At 47.1% G+C, this 17,479-nt stretch overlaps 1 protein-coding gene across 1 annotated transcript; it reads right to left on the reverse strand.

Moving 5' to 3' along the window:
• Positions 1–297: 297 nt before the first annotated feature.
• LOC144129786 (uncharacterized) lies at positions 298–12,061 on the reverse strand. The gene is made up of 5 exons (XM_077663858.1): positions 11,697–12,061; positions 8,522–8,537; positions 7,021–7,145; positions 2,588–2,644; positions 298–305 (listed from the first exon to the last, which is right to left on the reverse strand). Exons 1-5 carry the CDS (start codon positions 12,040–12,042, stop codon positions 298–300), a joined length of 552 nt encoding a protein of 183 aa, XP_077519984.1. The 5' UTR covers positions 12,043–12,061.
• Between the last annotated feature and the right edge of the window lie 5,418 nt (positions 12,062–17,479).

Here is a 17,479-nt window from a genome sequence, read left to right on the forward strand (position 1 = left end):
GCAGCGGGCGCCGAAGAGTCAGGTGGGCGGATGAGATCCGGAAGTTGTTGGTATATGTCGGCCAACGCCGGCACTGTACAGACTTAATGAAAGATATATTAGAGATGCTATTGTACTGCAGCGAATGTGGTCAGGCTGATGATGAGTGTGAATTACGAACAATAGACGGCAAGTTAACGATATAGGTATGCGTTATTTGATGAGTATTTATTCGTCGAATGCATATATGGGCGGAAAGCGAAATATGTTTCAAGGAAAATGGGAACAGCATCCAGCGTGGTCTACTGCATCTCGTAGTCAGATGCCTGCGAAAAAAAAGAGAGCGTGCATATTCAGTGTTTAGACGCATGTCGTGAGCGACATCATGGTATTCAGCACAGGTAAGGTGGACCCAACGGTGGACCCACCGACGCGCGCCGTTTAACTCCATCTTACTACTACTTCCACACGAATGGAAGCCATAAAGCGCTGGGTGGCAGTTCGAAACCTTGTGGTTTGCGCAATTCTAGAATAGTTAAATCTTTGGGCACCGAGAACGACCCTGGCGTCCCGGAAGCAGACAACGGTCATGTAAATTTCCGGCGCGCATCGGGGGAGCAAATTCCAACATACGCAAGGAATTGCAAGTTGCATACATGTATTCCTAGCAAATGCTGCTAAAAACGACGGAGAAATTGAAAAAGAAATATCCAGTCATTCTTTAATGGGTGCTAAACGCTAGGTTACAATAGACAGCAAGAGTGCGGAACCCCATCTCATGGTTTCTTAAGCGTTGGTCGAGGCAGTGAGTAATAAGTATTTTCTTACTCCTCAAAAGAGATTAACACAGCTAACAGAACGATGGCGAGAAGAAGAAACACGAAACACAGGACAGGCACTGTCCTGTTCCCTAGGAAGTGTGAACCAACTAGCCTGCACCAGGGTCCTCTTACTCCTCAAATCAAATCAGTTTTATACAAACGGCTAGTTAAAAGGACATGCCTAGTTTGAACCGAGCGCTAGGATGCTGGCGTTTCACAGTGAACTGGAAGACTTTAGACGGCCGCCAACGGACAGTACAGTGGAAAACGAGAACATTAAAAGAGCATTACTTATCCTAGTGAGAATTGAATGCGATAGCGATCTCGCGCGCTTTCTCCTGGCTTGGTGGCGTTCTCCGCGCGCTCGTAGTTTCGGCGGTCGCCGCATGCCGGCGCCACTATGACAGGTGAAGTGGAGTCACTGGATAAGTTTTCAGAGTACAGCCGTACCGCGTTCCTTTTGCCCACGCCGAAATAATTGGAAGAAATTCCGGGGTAATGCGACAGCGCTGCTAACTACGCGGTATGAGGTGATCCCATATAATCCCTAAACTATCAGAATAAACTAGCGTTCCTCAGAGGCCGATGTGTAGCGCACACTTCTTGCAACCCAAGGGACCATGGTTTCAATTTGTCAGCGCGATTGTTTTTCTCTCTTTAGAGGCACTAGGTAAAGGTGGAGGAATGACGTCATGAACCTGTAGACTAACCAGGAATTGTGCAATACCCTCATCACTGTTGTACTCTGTGATCGTTGTGGGTTTTTTATCGTGTTGTGCGAGCGAGTGGACCACGTGTGCACTGTGACAGAACGCCAAACGTGTGAATCGTGCACTTACGCTTGTATTTCCTGCTCTGTATTCACGCCTTTTGGATGGTTATAGAACACTAATTGGTGTGTCACATTTCTTCGAACTATGCAAAAAGGGTCTACTTTTCTCTTTCCACACTCTGTCTCTTGCCTTTTTTGTTCATCTTACCTAGCCGCCTAGCCCATATCTTCCTGTGCGCCATAGTTCAGATGCCTGCCAAGGATGCGGCAGTTGGAACTCCAAAATCGCAATTTCTTTGGCGATTTTTGACGAAATTGACTATTGTCAGGATTAAAACACGCATGAACGGGAGGAAGGGAGGGAGGGTGGATGGATGGATGGATGGATGGATGGATGGATGGATGGATGGATGGATGGATGGATGGATGGATGGATGGATGGATGGATGGATGGATGGATGGATGGATGGATGGATGGATGGATGGATGGATGAGGCTGAACCCTTAAAACCGGGCGGTGGCTCACGTCACTTAGCTGTGAATCGCAGTATACTCAGGGACAACTACCGCCCTCTAGTGCTAAAAATTCCAACCAGTGCAATTTCCGGCCGCAACTCGTCTTTGGTGATGGAAGCAGCGGAACATCGGGCTGGAGCGTGACTCGTCAATGGTGATTTTTTGCAAAACCTCCTATGACGAGTACAGCTCAGAGTTGGTGATAAAAATGTTAAAACCACTACAGTCCCCACCAGCAAAATTAAGTTTATTTGTCGTGAAATAAAACTGCACACAGCCCGCATCACAGCAGCCAGCGTCGCATATGCCAGTGCTGCGTCTCTGGCTCTACCGGTCACGAAAAATAAAATAGGCCTCGCGATTTCGTCAGCTGAAAATTTGCCTCTCAGCCGCCCACAGTATTCATGTCAACTGCAGACTTACGTTCGTTGCGTTCGGTGAAAGCGTTGTCGCGCCTGAAAGAGACGCCATTTTCTAAAAAGGCTCTTTCTTCAGTTACAGCAAGCAACGCACAGCGCCCAGTTGTCGTACTTACGAGCTGTACTTTGCCTGTTATCTGCGGAAAAGGTACGGCTAGCTTGTGTCACTTCTTTTCTCGTTCACGCGTGTTTGCGCATACAACCGACACAACAAAAGTATACAGTATACATACAACCTTTGTCCGTAAAGATTCGAGACTGATTCCTTTTCTTCTCTAGAAATGATTTAGCGCCATCTTTTCGGGCTAACTTGAGCTATTGATGTTAATCGCTATGGCAGCCGCTAGACAGCACTACATGTAGAAAAATACGTAGCAACAAGTTGTCTGCGCATTCTACTGTGAGTGAATGTGGAGAGATGGACGTCCACCTCGAACAGCGAGTAAACATAAAATTCTATGTGAAGCTTGGCAAGACAGCCACACAGACGTATGAGCTCCTTCGTTAAGCTTACGGCAAATAGACATTATCGCGGGCGTGAGTTTTTGAGTGGCACAAGAGGTTAATTTCGGGGAGAACGACGGTGGAAGACGACATAAGGCAGGGGCGCCCTTCAACCTCAAGGAATGAAAACAACGTGGCTCGGATCAGGGAAATCGTACAGCAAGACCGCACCGTTACAGTTCGCATGCTGTCAGATGCTCTCGATATTAGTAAGACAACATGCCACCAAATTTTCTGTGAGAACTTAGGAAAACGAAAGCTGAATGCGAGACTTGTGCCGCACTCAGTCACCAGGACCAGAAGGAAAGCGGCCATTAGTGAGCGTTGGTTTGCTCTCCGAGACAGAGAAGAATGCTGCATTCGCCGACAGCATCATTGCTGATGAAACATGGCGTTCTCAATACGATCCTCAAACAAAGGGGCAGAGCGCCGCATGGGGGTCCACAAGCTCTTCAGCGTCGAGAAAGGTGCGGTGACAGAAGACCAAAACAAAGACAATGCTGATAGTTTTTCTCGATGCCATAAGTGTCGTACACCACGAGTTTGTCCCACAAGGGTAGACGGTGAATCAAGATTTCTATTTCCGCATGCTCCAACACATGCGTGATGCACTGCGACGCCGTCGCCCTGACTTATGGGCATGTGGAAAATGGAGCCTTCTCCACGATAACGCAGGCCGCACACTCCTCTCAGCGTGAGAAAATTTCTCGCCAAGCACAGCATTACTGTACTTCCCCATTAGCCATACTCGCCTGACCTCTCCCCATGCGATTTATTCCTGTTTCCTCGTGTGAAGAGAGCCCTAAAAGGTCTCTGGACGGAAAGCGTGGAGACCATTCAGGACGCCACGCCAAAGGAGCTGACAGCCCTGCCAAAAGAAGCGTTTTCCAACTCTTTCCAAGACACGAGGAAGCGTTGTAAAATGTGTATAGACTGCAAGAGAGACTATTTCTAATGGGTGCTGCACAAATTATTTCACTGTTAAACGCATTTTTAATGAACCCAGTCTCGGAACTTTACGGACAAAGGTTGTACTTCAATGCAGCATGCTCAGGCAGCCACTGAGTGCACAGCTAGCGCGTAATTGACATGTAGACACTCCTTCAACTGCTTCAAGATCTGCCTTGAAAGTCAAAACTCTATTGAATGACTAGCACAGGAATGTGATGTTGACCTACAGCACAAAGTGAAAAATGATTAAAAGTGTTAAGAATTTGTGTCTGGAGTCAACTTGCATGCAGTTCCACAATGCGTGTGTGACAGTCGCACTAGAGCTGTTAACTGTGCCAGCGTTGTGACATTGTTCGCGTAAGCGCACAAAAGTGTAAACTAGATAACCAGTACAAGTTAAGAAAAGGAGAGTGAAAGAAAGTAAAAAAGCGTTTGTATAATTTAGGTCTGTCTGTTTGTCTGTATGAAGCCGGTTTTGTGGCAGGCTGCTCACCTGCACACCAGCCCACCGGGTGGTGGGCATCCCGGCCCACTGTGTAAGGAGGCAGCTCATTTATTCGTGAGAGCCTGCTCGGAAAGAGCAACCTGGGTGGCAACCCAACTCAAGCAACCCATGTTGCACCGATGACAACTCTCGCGATAGCACCTGCCTTGCGCCATTGCGCCACTGCTCACCGGCCCATCGGGTAGCTTACTTGCCAAGGTGCAGCCAGTGGTAAATAGGCGAGAACCTGGGGCTCTAATTAGGCGGCACTGAACCTAAGCGCACCGGGCCAAGTGAAATAAGCAGCAGCGGTTAGACGGAGCACATGATTTGAATGATGAGGTGAAGTTGGGGTGGTAATTAGGTGGCAGCCTGGTACCACCTAGTAGGTCGTAGCTGCGACCGACAATTGACGTCATGCTAGCGCACATATCCGATTTTGCGTAATTACCCAAATTGACTGAATTTTTTTGTTCTTCGTCCACATCGCCAGCCTTATAACATTCGGAGTAAAAAAATGCTTTAGCTGTTTGTGAGTGAGTAGCCCAGAGCTCGCTTAGGGCCCCATAGTTTGATTCCTGCTGGGATTATGCATGGTGAGATCGGACATAGCAATCGAGTTCATTGGAGCTGCGATGCCACACTGAGAGCGACAGATACACTATTCGTCCAAAAGATGTTGTGTTATGGGTTTATCTGACGGAGGTAAACTCGACTGCTCGACAAGGAACAGAATGGGCAGAAAAAAGAACTAAAGAGAATGCATGACAGTGACACCTATCGCTGTAAAGCTGCAGTCACTTGCGTTCATTGAGCTGCCGATGGCACAAAATTCGCCTCACATTTCAGAAGCCAGCGGCGCGAAAGGAATCCGCCCGACGCACGACATAGAAGATACGTGAAATTTGGAGAAAAATCGTCAGATTACAGGCGGAGAGCGCGTAGCTTGTTTATTGAGGCCTCATTTCGTCCGGAAGCAGCAGTGACCAGCCGGAAAAGAAAAAAAATTAGTTGTGGTTCAATTACCGCTGAACCTCAAAAACTGAAAATTGAAAATTGGTTTTTAGGGAAAGGAAATGGCGCAGTATCTGTCACATATCGGCGGAGACCTGAATCGCGCCGTAAGGAAAATGATAAACGAGCGATTGAAAGAAAAAAGGAAGAAAGTTGCCGTAGTGGAGAGCTCCGGAATAATTTCTACCACCTGGGGAACTTTAACGTGCACTGTCATCGCACAGCACACGGGCGCCTTTGCGTTTCGCCTACATCGAAACGTGCCTCCGGGAACTCCGGATCTGTAGTCGAGCGCCCTTAACCACTGAGCCACCGCGGAGGGTGTAAACGTGGTTAGCGAGAACTGTGGTGTACTTGGCAAGTAGACGCGGCTTGGCGTCTGTAACGTTGCGTGCGTTCCGCACATTTAGTAGGCAGCGCGGCCACCCTGCCATCCTGACAGGTGGCAGTTAAATTAATGGCTGATCGTCAGTGAACGCAGTGAACGCAGACGGTCCTTAGCTTCAGTGCCGCGTTTCTGCTAAAACGTTGCGAAGTAAAGGGCAACGCATGCAGTGCACATCTGTCATTGTCGCCACGTAGGTTAAAGCGCGACTGAGGTGTCCAGGGGAGCAGTTATGCGCCTTTTTTTTCCTTAAAAAAGACTGAAGATTGGTTTTTAAAATTGGTTTTCAGGACAGATAATGATGAAGTAGCTGTCTCACACATATCGATGGACACCCGAACCGCGCAGTAACGAAGGGATAAACGTAGTGAGGCTGAAAGTCGTTCAAGGTCATTCTCCGGCCTACGCGACGAATGCTTTAGCTAGCGTAGTGAAGCTTTTCGCCTAAAAAACTCGAAGGTTCCGGAAGAATCCTCCGCGCCTGGCCAGTGTCTACCTGCGTCTCGGCGAGATTGTGAGGGAGGAGCTTGTACTGCCGAAGTTATGCGTGTGCGCGCGCCTGACTTGGCGCGATGTGGCTAACAGACGCGGCTGGCCCTAGAAATGAAGGACGTTTAGTGCCAGTGGTCAGCTCCTGCCATAGTCTAGCTTCAAGGAAGTGCTCCCGCCCGACTCCTGGGCCAATGCCAATAACGCGCCGCCACAGATCAGAACGGGAGCACGCGCCAGCCTTTGGGACGACCACATCGTGATCCTCCTGTCGTAGCACTGACACAGTACCCGGTGCGTTTCTTTTGTTTACGCCTCTCGTGTTTTGAAGCACTGTTGTTGCAAGATCTTTCTTGATATTGCAGCCTCTCTTTAGTATTCCTTTGCATGCATTACATTGTTTTGTAATACGCATGCATCTGTTCTTACCAGTAATATATAATTCTGCTGTATCGTCTCTTTACTCTATAAAGATTCTTTTTGTTGACGAATTTTTTAGTTCGACCCATTCTGTCTTGCGACCGGTGAAAGCTGGGCACAAAACGACCATTTGGTAGCTGGATTCTGGCTGGTCTTTTTATCCTGAGTCGAGCGCATTTCCTGAAGGACTGGAACAGCCATCCCACATGTTTTAATGGTGTCCTGGAGTTCCCGCCAAATGTGCGCATGCGCCAGTTGAGACGTACCACTTTCCATGTAGGCGAAGGCCACGGCCCCGAGTATTAGGGCCAGGAGGACAGCCATAAGCGTCACGAAGAAGGTGAAATCGCTCTGGGCGTCGGGAGTCATCGAGATCGATTCGTTGAATTGCCTGGTTCATGTGCACACAAAAGAAGATGGAAAGAAGAAATAGCTGAAGGGGCACTCACGTAAGGTGAAATGAGTTTGAGCGCCGTCTGTATGTGCAAGGAATTGCACGTGACAGACTCTCTGCTCGGAAAATGGCCACAGATAGTCGCATATTGTTCTCCCAGTGACGTTAAGGCGTAAAGAGACTTTGACACATTACGTTAAGAAAGAAAAAAAGTACCGTATATTAAGACAGAAAACCCGAATTAGTGATATCAAAAATGAAAGGTGCAAGCGGCCTTGGGCAGGGAATGTAGGGCAAAAAAATAACAGATGATCTATTGAGGTAATGGAATAGATTCGAAGCAATGGATAACATAGGAGGGGACGGCAAAGTGTTAGGCGGGAAGATTAAAGAGATGAGCTGATATAACATGGCGGCGGCTGGCAGAGGAGAAGGACTATTAGAGATAACGGGAGCGGCATATACCCTGCCATAGACGTAACGAAGGACGATTAATGTGACCCATTTAGTCACATAACAACTAATTGGCCAAGTAAACTTGCTAAGGAATGACGTCTCTTTTTTGCGCACAGCCAACAGGAGAGCTCGGGAGGTAGTGGCTATAATAGCCGAACATACCCTTTAGTTTGAGACGAAGATAGCTGTTTTGAACTCGTAGGCATGGAGGTGCCTGCTTCGCGGTCTCTTTGTAAGTACAGTCTGCATATTAACGCTGTTGTAGGAAAAAGACTTCCGAAATGTGCGCGGTCCTGCCTTCTCACTGCAATTGCGGATATTCACAGTATGTGAGATAGGGCGAAAAAACGGCAATTTGCGAGTTTCATATTGTGTAGCGTGGTTACATATGCGCTAAAATTGTTAGTGACGCTATTATTCAGAATTTTGCGACCTCTTCTCGCTCTCATGACCTTGTGTTCCTTGGCTAATATAGCAGCATTAGCGGCACGTCAGCAGAGTTGATTTCATTGGTTTTTAGGCCTATGAGTCGATATTAATGTTCCAAATAACCACAGTGCGGTTACCCTATTTTACCGCGACTTAGAATGAGGCAAATACGGAAAATATTTACATTATTCTATTTTCTTTAAATTGTACGTTTCAGCCAGTCGCGTATCCTCCTTGGCGTCTGCTATAGCGAACAAAAGGTGGAGTTATAGCTGCTGTTTTCTGGCAATGTGCGCTGTTGGCACACAAAATAATTCTTTGTTCTTGCATTCATCTTCGTTGATACTTTTTTTCATGGAACCAATATCGAAAGCACCGTCCCGCTAGTTCCTGCACATATCACTGTACGAAGATAGAAATGCACAGGCAAAACTCTAAGACCTCTTGTCTAGAGACTGACATTTCTTTAGACCGTTTTGTATACTTACACCTGCTTCGACTCTTCTGCGAAAAAAAAACAGAGAGAAATACAATAAAATTAGGTTCATACAAGAAAACTCGCAAGCCATCAAAGCCAGGGTCAGAAGAACTATATTGAGCACGAATTCTTGACATGAAACTTAAGCACTAACATGTTATTGGCTTTAAGAGGGCATTTCATGCAATGCCTCTGATTGTTCTAATGTGCACTTTTTGTAACATTGGGCATCATTAGTGCAATCATGATTAGCACCCTGGCACCACCAGGAAATGTTGGCGTATGATGCACAATTGAGTAGCGGCATTTCTCCGATGCAATTACTTCCAGTATACTTTTCGCTGCATCTACCAGTTACTGCAAATATTTTGGACTGTTGTGTTATTTCCTTTATGTTTTTGTTGTACAGCCATCCTCAACCAGTGCTTCGAATTGCGGGCTTCATCTAATCCGAGTAAATAAATGAACACACAAAAAACACACACTCAGCCCTGTACCAAAACTCGTCATGTGATACCTCATTCGATTCTTTTTAACTGACTCAAATACGAGAACGATTAACTGTGGCTGCGCATTTCTAATCCGGCCGAAGCTCTGGCTAGAGCTCATCATAACCTACTCGTTTACAAAACTAGCCCAAGAGTGAAAAGTGTCAAAAAATATACCCTCAGCTCCGGTCACGTGACCGAACGTTTTTCCCCTTTGTTCTTGAAACGACCGAGCACTTTGATCGTAGCAGTTGCAAAACTCCCCAAGGTTACCTGAACGTCACGACCTTTGCGGCAGGCATGGATGTGAATTACTCCGTAGTGCTCAAGCCATGGTTATAATGGCGGTAAAGAAGTTGGAGGGTGCCATATTTAGTTCATTGCTTGGCCCACAGCTGACACCTCAGTGTGCCTAGCAGAAAGGATTTGAGGGTCCGGCCACCACTACCTCGCCACTATCATCCGAAGAAATTTATAAATAGTGAACTCAGCCGCAAGCGACATCGCTTCACCAGGCGTAGTGATGCTGACACTGCATATATATATATATATATATATATATATATATATATATATATATATATATATATATATATATATATATATATATATATATATATATATATATATATGAAATGAGCCAACAGTCACCGAAACCAAGGTGCATAGGGGAAGGTTAATTAACTATTTTTATGTGTTATGCTTATCAGTGGGATAATAATACTTAGATTAATAAATCGCTTAAAGAAAATTACTTATAAAGCAGCAGAAAAAACAACCATGCCGCTGATGGGATCCGAACCCACGACCTCCGAATATCGCGTCCGGTGCTCTTACCAACTGAGCTACGGCGACGGCTGTCCAATCTGCTGCTCTCGTGGGTATTTATGTTTACTGGGTGTAACCGAGCCTTGAGAGCGTTCACCAGCGCCACCCTCGACCATAGCGGCGGACGTAGCACGTCCTGTAATACCGCGAGCGTGACGTAGAACGTCATCTAACGGCGAGGGCGGAAACTGTGCGAGAGCCCTCTTATGCTACCTATGGCATCAAGACTGCCAGAACCGAGACCCTTGTTAAGCTATTAGCAGGCAAGTTAAATGAAATTAGGGTTCCGTTTGACAAATATTCTGCTGCTTTATAAGTAATTTTTCATTAAGCGATTTATTAATCTAAGTATTATTATCCCACTGATAAGCATAACACATAAAAAATAATTAATTAACCTTCCCCTATGCACCTTGGTTTCGGTTACTGTTGGCTCCTTTCCTATATTTGTCAAACAGGCCCCTAATTTCATTTAACTTGTCTGCTAATAGCTTAACGAGGGTCTCGGTTCTGGCAGTCTTGATGCCATAGGTAGCATAAGAGGGCTCTCGCACAGTTTCCGCCCTCGCCGTTAGATGACGTTCTACGTCACGCTCGCGGTATTACAGGACGTGCTACGTCCGCCGCTATGGTCGAGGGTGGCGCTGGTGAACGCTCTCAAGGCTCGGTTACACCCAGTAAACATAAATACCCACGAGAGCAGCAGATTGGACAGCCGTCGCCGTAGCTCAGTTGGTAAGAGCACCGGACGCGATATTCGGAGGTCGTGGGTTCGGATCCCATCAGCGGCATGGTTGTTTTTCCTGCTGCTTTATAAGTAATTTTCTTTAAGCGATTTATTAATCTAAGTATTATTATCCCACTGATAAGCATAACACATAAAAAATTATTAACCTTCCCCTATGCACCTTGGTTTCAGTGACTGTTGGCTCCTTTCATATATTTGTCAAACGGGCCCCTAATTTCATTTAACTTGTCTGCTAATATATATATATATATATATATATATATATATATATATATATATATATATATATATATATATATATATATATATATATATATAGGCTCGACTTGTAACATGGTCCGATGGAGGTACACTGAGAAACACAGTATTTTACCTTGCGCATCTCCTTGCTTATGCTTGCGTAGGTGCTACTAAACCCTTTTATGGCGAAATGTACACAGCTGTGTACAAAGGCGAACTCAAATCACTTTGAGAGTGTGCTCCACATGGCAGTGATTTCTTTCTTTCAGGTGAAATTGGCCTAATTCATGTTTCAAATGGATCGTCTTCTGTGCCACCCGGAGAAATCGGTAAATATTTCACCGGACAATGACTTCGGTAGCACATCGTCGGCAATATTCTAGCGGACAATTTTTTTGCCGCCCATAATCACTATTTTAATCAAATTCCTGACGTCATGCTCATATTCGAATCAGAAAATGATCCCACGATATCTTGGGTGTGTGTCTGATAAATCCTGACACTTCGATTTTAGAATTTTACACAATTGTGTTATTTGGTACGAAATTTCGTACATCATTGTACAAGACTACTAGGTGGTGTCTTGTGCCGGATTACTAAAGAATAGCCATTTTTGAGGCCTGGATACACTACTCATCAGGCCGTTTCTGTATCGAAACCACCAGCGGTGCCTAAAAAGGTTAACCTCCGTTTTTACCATGCACAGGACCAAGCCCGAAGCAAGGGTGACGAGCTCAGCTAGACGAATGCATAGGATAGTGGCGCAGACGCCCATAAACGAGGCAAATAACGACACGCAAGTGCTAGAAGTTAGTTGAGTTCTAGCGTCCGTGCGCTCTATGATTTTCGCCGGCGTCGCGTAATCGCATGAGACACTCAACTCTTTTCCGTCAGTTGCTCTCCGACCTTGGGGGCCTGGCGCAGCTGCAGGGACGGCTTGTGCGGGTAGGGTCCCTGCAGACCCTCTATCACAGGGGGTGGGCGCGGCGGCGTGGGCGGGATGTCCAGCAGCTCCTGGGGGGTGTTGCCGAGCAGCAAACGTGGCTTGCCGTCCTCCGGCCAAAACAGGGCGCCCCGGCCGCCTGCAGCGGACTCGCCACCGGATGCCTTCTTGTCGTCCCTCGTGGGAACGCCACGCTCTTCGATAGGCTGCTGTTGCGGCTGTTGTCCTTTGCTGGGGTGGCACATGCCCACAGTGGGGGATTGGCCAGGTTCGATAGGCTGCATCGGCGGAGTCGGTGCACTGCTTCTTCCCTATCTTCTTCGTTTCCAACACGCCACGAGGTACCCGCTGTTGGATGGCGATGTTTTTTTTTAAATAGAGGAGGAGGAAGAAGAACGAACAGAGCGTAAAATTCAACCCCGTCTGTCTTAAACGAGTCAATCTTTCACAAGTGTTTGAATGTGCAAGGCACCCTGGCCAGTCTCCCACTGTGGGTAAGGGCCATTCCAACGGAGGATAACAACAGCCTTGTGAAAGGTTGCTGTGAAAATGTGAAAGAGAATGCCTTACCAGAATCATCCTTTTATTCACATGTACTGAAGAAAGCAGAAAGACAATTGATTGCCAGCATAGGAGCAGTTATCGGCTCGACTTTTTGCCGGCACTGGGCGGGAATTTCCTACGCACAGTTGCTCAGTTTGCTTGCACCTGCTGTGATAAACGTTTAGAAAGCCTCTGTTGACACTCGTGGAGAGCTACTTCGTCTTGCGAAGCTGAAAGTTTTGCTTTGTGCAGCCCGGGATCACGGGTGGGCTTTGCAAATTGACAGGCTTTGCCCAAAATTTGCACATCTGAATAACAACAAAAGGAAAGGTGTCATTCCAGCCAGTGCCTTTTTTTAGTGCTTAAAATGACGCACTGACACAAACGAGCGGTCTGTGTTGACACTGAGGCTAACCGTAATTAGCAGCATCTTTAGCGCCATCGATGGCCGGGTATTTCAGGCATGAGATATTCTAAGCGTCCGCTGCTTTGCTGCACACCTTGCGATTCGACGTCGCTTTGCTGATTGCCGAAAGCGTCGTTTATTCTTTGTTAAGCATCGTGGAAGTCCTTCGAATACCCTCAGAACAGCGTCTGGCTTCAGCTTGGGTAGCTCCCGTCGCAGGAGAACAGCGCCCTCGTTCACAACGAACTCATCGTACCGAACGATGTATCGAAGTGTTTTTCACAAATGCGCACGTACGGCAAATGGAAGGAGAAGCCACCAATTTCCTTCCTGAGGACGGCACATCTCCTCTTTTCTCGCAGTTTGGCGACAGAAACGAAAAGAAAAAGTTGACACGTTTTATCGCCTCTGTCCACTGACGGATGGACGGACGGAAAGGCTGAACCCTTTAAATCGGGCGGTGGTTCAAGCCACCTAGCCATGGCGTGAAATTTTACTCTTGTCTTGTTTGTAGCCACCAATCAGATAACCTGCGTTTGGTTTCTTCTACCCGCTTAAAATCTACTTTTCCTTCACTGTCCTTAAACCCCAATGCCTTGGGTAAGTCAGCCTCGCTGCTTTCCACTGCACGATGAAGCCCTTTACAGAAAAGTATCAAGTGTTCAGCCGTTTCCTCCTCCTCTCCGCACGCAACGCACAACGTGTCTATCTCGTGGTACCTGACTCTATATGTCTTGGTAAGCAAAATTCCCGTCCTGGCCTCAAACAACAAAGGGCTTCCCCTACATTTATCATAGATATTTCTTTCGAAATTTCCTGCTCCACGGTAGACGGCAGCGCCTCCGCGCGGCCGCTTTGGGCAGCGTGACAAGCTCCCCCATTGAGTTACGGAGAAGTTTCATGATCATAAAGCTACTGAAGGACTCTGGTGCAGCGGTTAAGCGATGCGCCACTGCCCAGTGATGTCAAGTGCTCCCAACAGTGGGCCTTGTGCTGCCTAAGTTGCTCTTCCCGAGGGACCAATTATTAATTTAACTGCCACCTGCCACTGTGGGCAGTTTGCTCACTACCCGGTGTGCAGGTTATGATGAACCCGCAATGTCACGTGGTATAGGTGTCCCATCTGCCTCCTAGAGGGTTACCTGCCAGCGGCGTGCCCGCGATTTTTCGCGCACAACGCCGACGCCGTCAAAGCCGACACCGGGTTTCCTGGTGAACGGGGCCTCTGACGCTGAAACGTTACAATAACCAGAGAAGTAACTTGGGACGCAGATAGGCCACCTAGGTCGTGTAACCTTGCGGCGTCATCACAACTTGCCCACCAGATTGTGAGCTAACTGCACACCGTGTCAGGCAGCAATTAAATTATTGACTGGTCGCTAGAGGTTCCTTGGGAGGAGCAACTCTGGTTGCAGTGCCTGCCATCGCAGGCACCATGGCGCCAGGAATGCTATCAGGACTCCCTGGTATCCATTAACGTTAAGTAGAGAATGGCCAATCCTCCATATATGGGCGTTGCCCATTAAGCTATCGCGTCATACCCTTAAGGTGGGGTTGAAGTGTTCCCTACAATTTTTTTTTTACTCTACTCGACTCATAAGGTATATGTCATTACTTCAGATAACTCTACTACAGCGACAACAACGATAACAACTGTGACAAAAAGGGGGAAAATTTTCGCCACAAAACTTCTATAGGAGTGTACCTAGTCGAACTTGTCAGTTCATTGTTAATTAGGTTTAGATAGCGCCACTCAGCACCACTTGGACAGAAGCACCCTGTTACCCAGTACGTCCGGGACGGCGGCAACCACGTGAAATACAATTCTGGTTTCCGTTTCTGAATCAAGAGTGGTTAGAAAATACAAGGCGCGTATGAGACTCCGCCTTCCAGTGATCCCTTTAAAGATGTTTTCTTAAATCCGCCTGTTATTGGTGCTCGTTTAGTGGCTGAAACATGGCAACTAAAGTGCAAAAAAAAAGAGAAACGCAAGGGATTGGCAGCATGTACGCACTTAGTTGTATGAATTTCGGCTCCTGGTTTTTCGCGCGCTGGGTACAATGTGACAGCGTGGTACCTACTGTGCGCACGTCACTCTTCGTCCCTTACTCCGCGGTGGGCATGACACCTAAGGTGGGGACGCTTAGAATGCCCTAGTCCATATCGCTATTCCTCAATCATTGATGCCCTTTATGATTCGAAGCTAGGCGGGACGACGTTAATACTACATGCCCACGCTGCCACCTGGATGTCACTTTCTCTCCAAGCTCGTCGCACTGTCACCACAGCAGGCGTCCGGTGAGCGTGTCAAAAACGAAGCACTCCGGCCCACCTCCATTTTCCACTCAACTTGAGACCACGTCCTTTGGCGAACTTCGCGCTCGACAGTCTGCACGGACCGACGTACTTATTCTTTATCAGTATACCAGCAACTTAAGGTTCGCCTATGATTGAGGTGATGGTTGCGGATGGTGTGTTTTCTAGTTGCCGAAGTCGCACAGTGGGATTTGGGGCGTGCCGCACTGTAAACCTCTGGATCAATTTTGACAACCTGAGGCGGCTGTTCAATATGCGTACTACCAGCAGGGATGGGAATACTCACAAGGGCGAGCCCTCATGAGGGCGTCCTCACCCTGACCTCATCAAGTTTTTCCTTCCTCACCCTCGTCGTCACGAACTTTCATGCGGCGATCCTTGCTCACCCTCGCCTCACCGAGTGAAGTCCTCATGAGGTGAGGGTGAGGGCGTCCTCATGACGGCTAGGTCTCGTGAGGATGCCCATCTCTGCCACTGCGCAGCAATAACAGTAGAATAACGCGCTTGAATTTTAACTGGACTGAAAGCGACCGCCACGGCGCTGGTGACCAATACATAGGTACTACCTTTTATGAGGATATAGGGGAAGCACTAGCCACAAGGAGTGGAATAGACGGAGGCAGCGAAAGAGGGAGAAAAAAGTGATTTCGCTGATTGAAAAATTCTAGGTCTTTCACGCAGAGACATTAACATTCTAATTTATCCCACCTAAGATTATCCGAGAGAGAACGAAGGAAGGCAGACAGGAGATGCTAACGAGGCCATCCCTGCATGGTTGGTTGTGTTATACGTGGGATGCGGATATTGGGAGTAGAAGGGGAGACGGAAAGCTGACTTCAATTTGTTGTTTGATCGTGTCAGTGTCTCCATGTGTCACGTCTAGGTGGACCGCCTTGAGGTGTTTTTAACGCTAACTCGTTAAAGACCCCGTTGCCCGGAAAATGTGGCATCGGTGTTGTGAGCGAAAAATCATGGCCATGACTCTAGCAGGTGTTCCCCAAACAGCAACCTAGGAGGCAGGTGGGCCACTTAGGTCACGTGACCTTCCGGAGATGTCATATCCTGCCCACCGAATAGTGAGCAAACTGCCCACCATGGCTGTTGGCGGCTAAATTAATCATTGGCCGTCTGGGTCGCACAAGGCCCCCCGCTGGGAGCAGCACCTGCCGTCGCAGGTCAGTGGCGCGTCGCTCAACCGCTGCACCACTGCGCCAGGGGGGTGGTATGAGGACTCCCAGGTATCTTTGAATGCAAAGTAGAGAATTACCTTCTGCATATATGGGAATTTACTCATTTCGCCATCGAGTCATACCGTTAAGATGGAGCGTATTTCCTCAGTTTTCTGCGTTCATCCCCTTTCGCAAAACTGTGGAAGCCATCTTTGCATGGAATATTTCCTTCCGTTTAGAAAAAAAAAAACATTGCTCAAAGTTATTGTATTAATGTTCATGGGAGCAAGATGCTACCGCCTGTTGCATAGCACTGCCGGAATAAAAAGCCAAAAAACCAGCTCGTAATTTAGAGACACGTAATTATTAAATTAAAGCTAAAAATACATTCATATGTATAAAATAGTGTATTTATCTCATTTCAAGACTTTTAGTGTGTGTATTTCGCGGTGCGACCCGTCCGATTCAGATTAAAAACTGGCCATTCAGTGCAAAGAAAATCTGATAAATTTGATTTCACATCTTGTAATTAATGTGGCGGTAGTTCTTATAGCGTCATTTACAAATTATTCTGCAAAAATGTTTGCGAGTATCTACTCGCACACTGTGCGCCGAAAAATTCAATGTGTTATTTAATAAATTTTGCCTTTTTGCTGCGATGGTCTTACTTATGCTGATCACCACGTCGTGCATCTCTTTTGTGAGGTCGTCGTGCAAAAGCTGGGCGAGGAATTTATTTCAAAGCAGTGCAACAGTTTTCTTGCAAAAGGAGTGCCGTGAGTAATTCCGGTATGACTCCTCCGTTCACTGGCGGACAGCTCCACGAAGCACTTTATGGATGCCTTAGCCGTGGTACATCAGCTTTCCAGCTACGTTGTGGAACCTGAATCATCAGAACGGCAGCAGACTTGACAGTAAATGGTGCTCCAATAAAATATTTGTAGTAGGATTGTGTTCATCACTAAATTATTTTCAAATGAAAACACAATTAATCAAAAGACTGCTTGCGGTCTTACCTGAAATTAAGTTTCATGAGAGTTACAACAAATTACACATTATACAGCAAAAGGTCCAAGTGTATTAAAAGCCACAGACGGGACCTGTAACTGCATGCGATAATTACCTGGTATTTTTAGAAAACATAATGGTCTGCCACGTTGGCAATGCCTGTAGGCAGCCAGGCGATGCCTATACTTGACAAGCCACTATTCTCGTCTGCTTTGCCGTGCATATGTAGTTACCTTGGGCCATTGCTTGCGGCCAGACTGGCCGAGCACTGCCCCATTC

Source organism: Amblyomma americanum, chromosome 4 (genome assembly GCF_052857255.1).
Source record: "Amblyomma americanum isolate KBUSLIRL-KWMA chromosome 4, ASM5285725v1, whole genome shotgun sequence".
Lineage (NCBI taxonomy): Eukaryota > Metazoa > Arthropoda > Arachnida > Ixodida > Ixodidae > Amblyomma > Amblyomma americanum.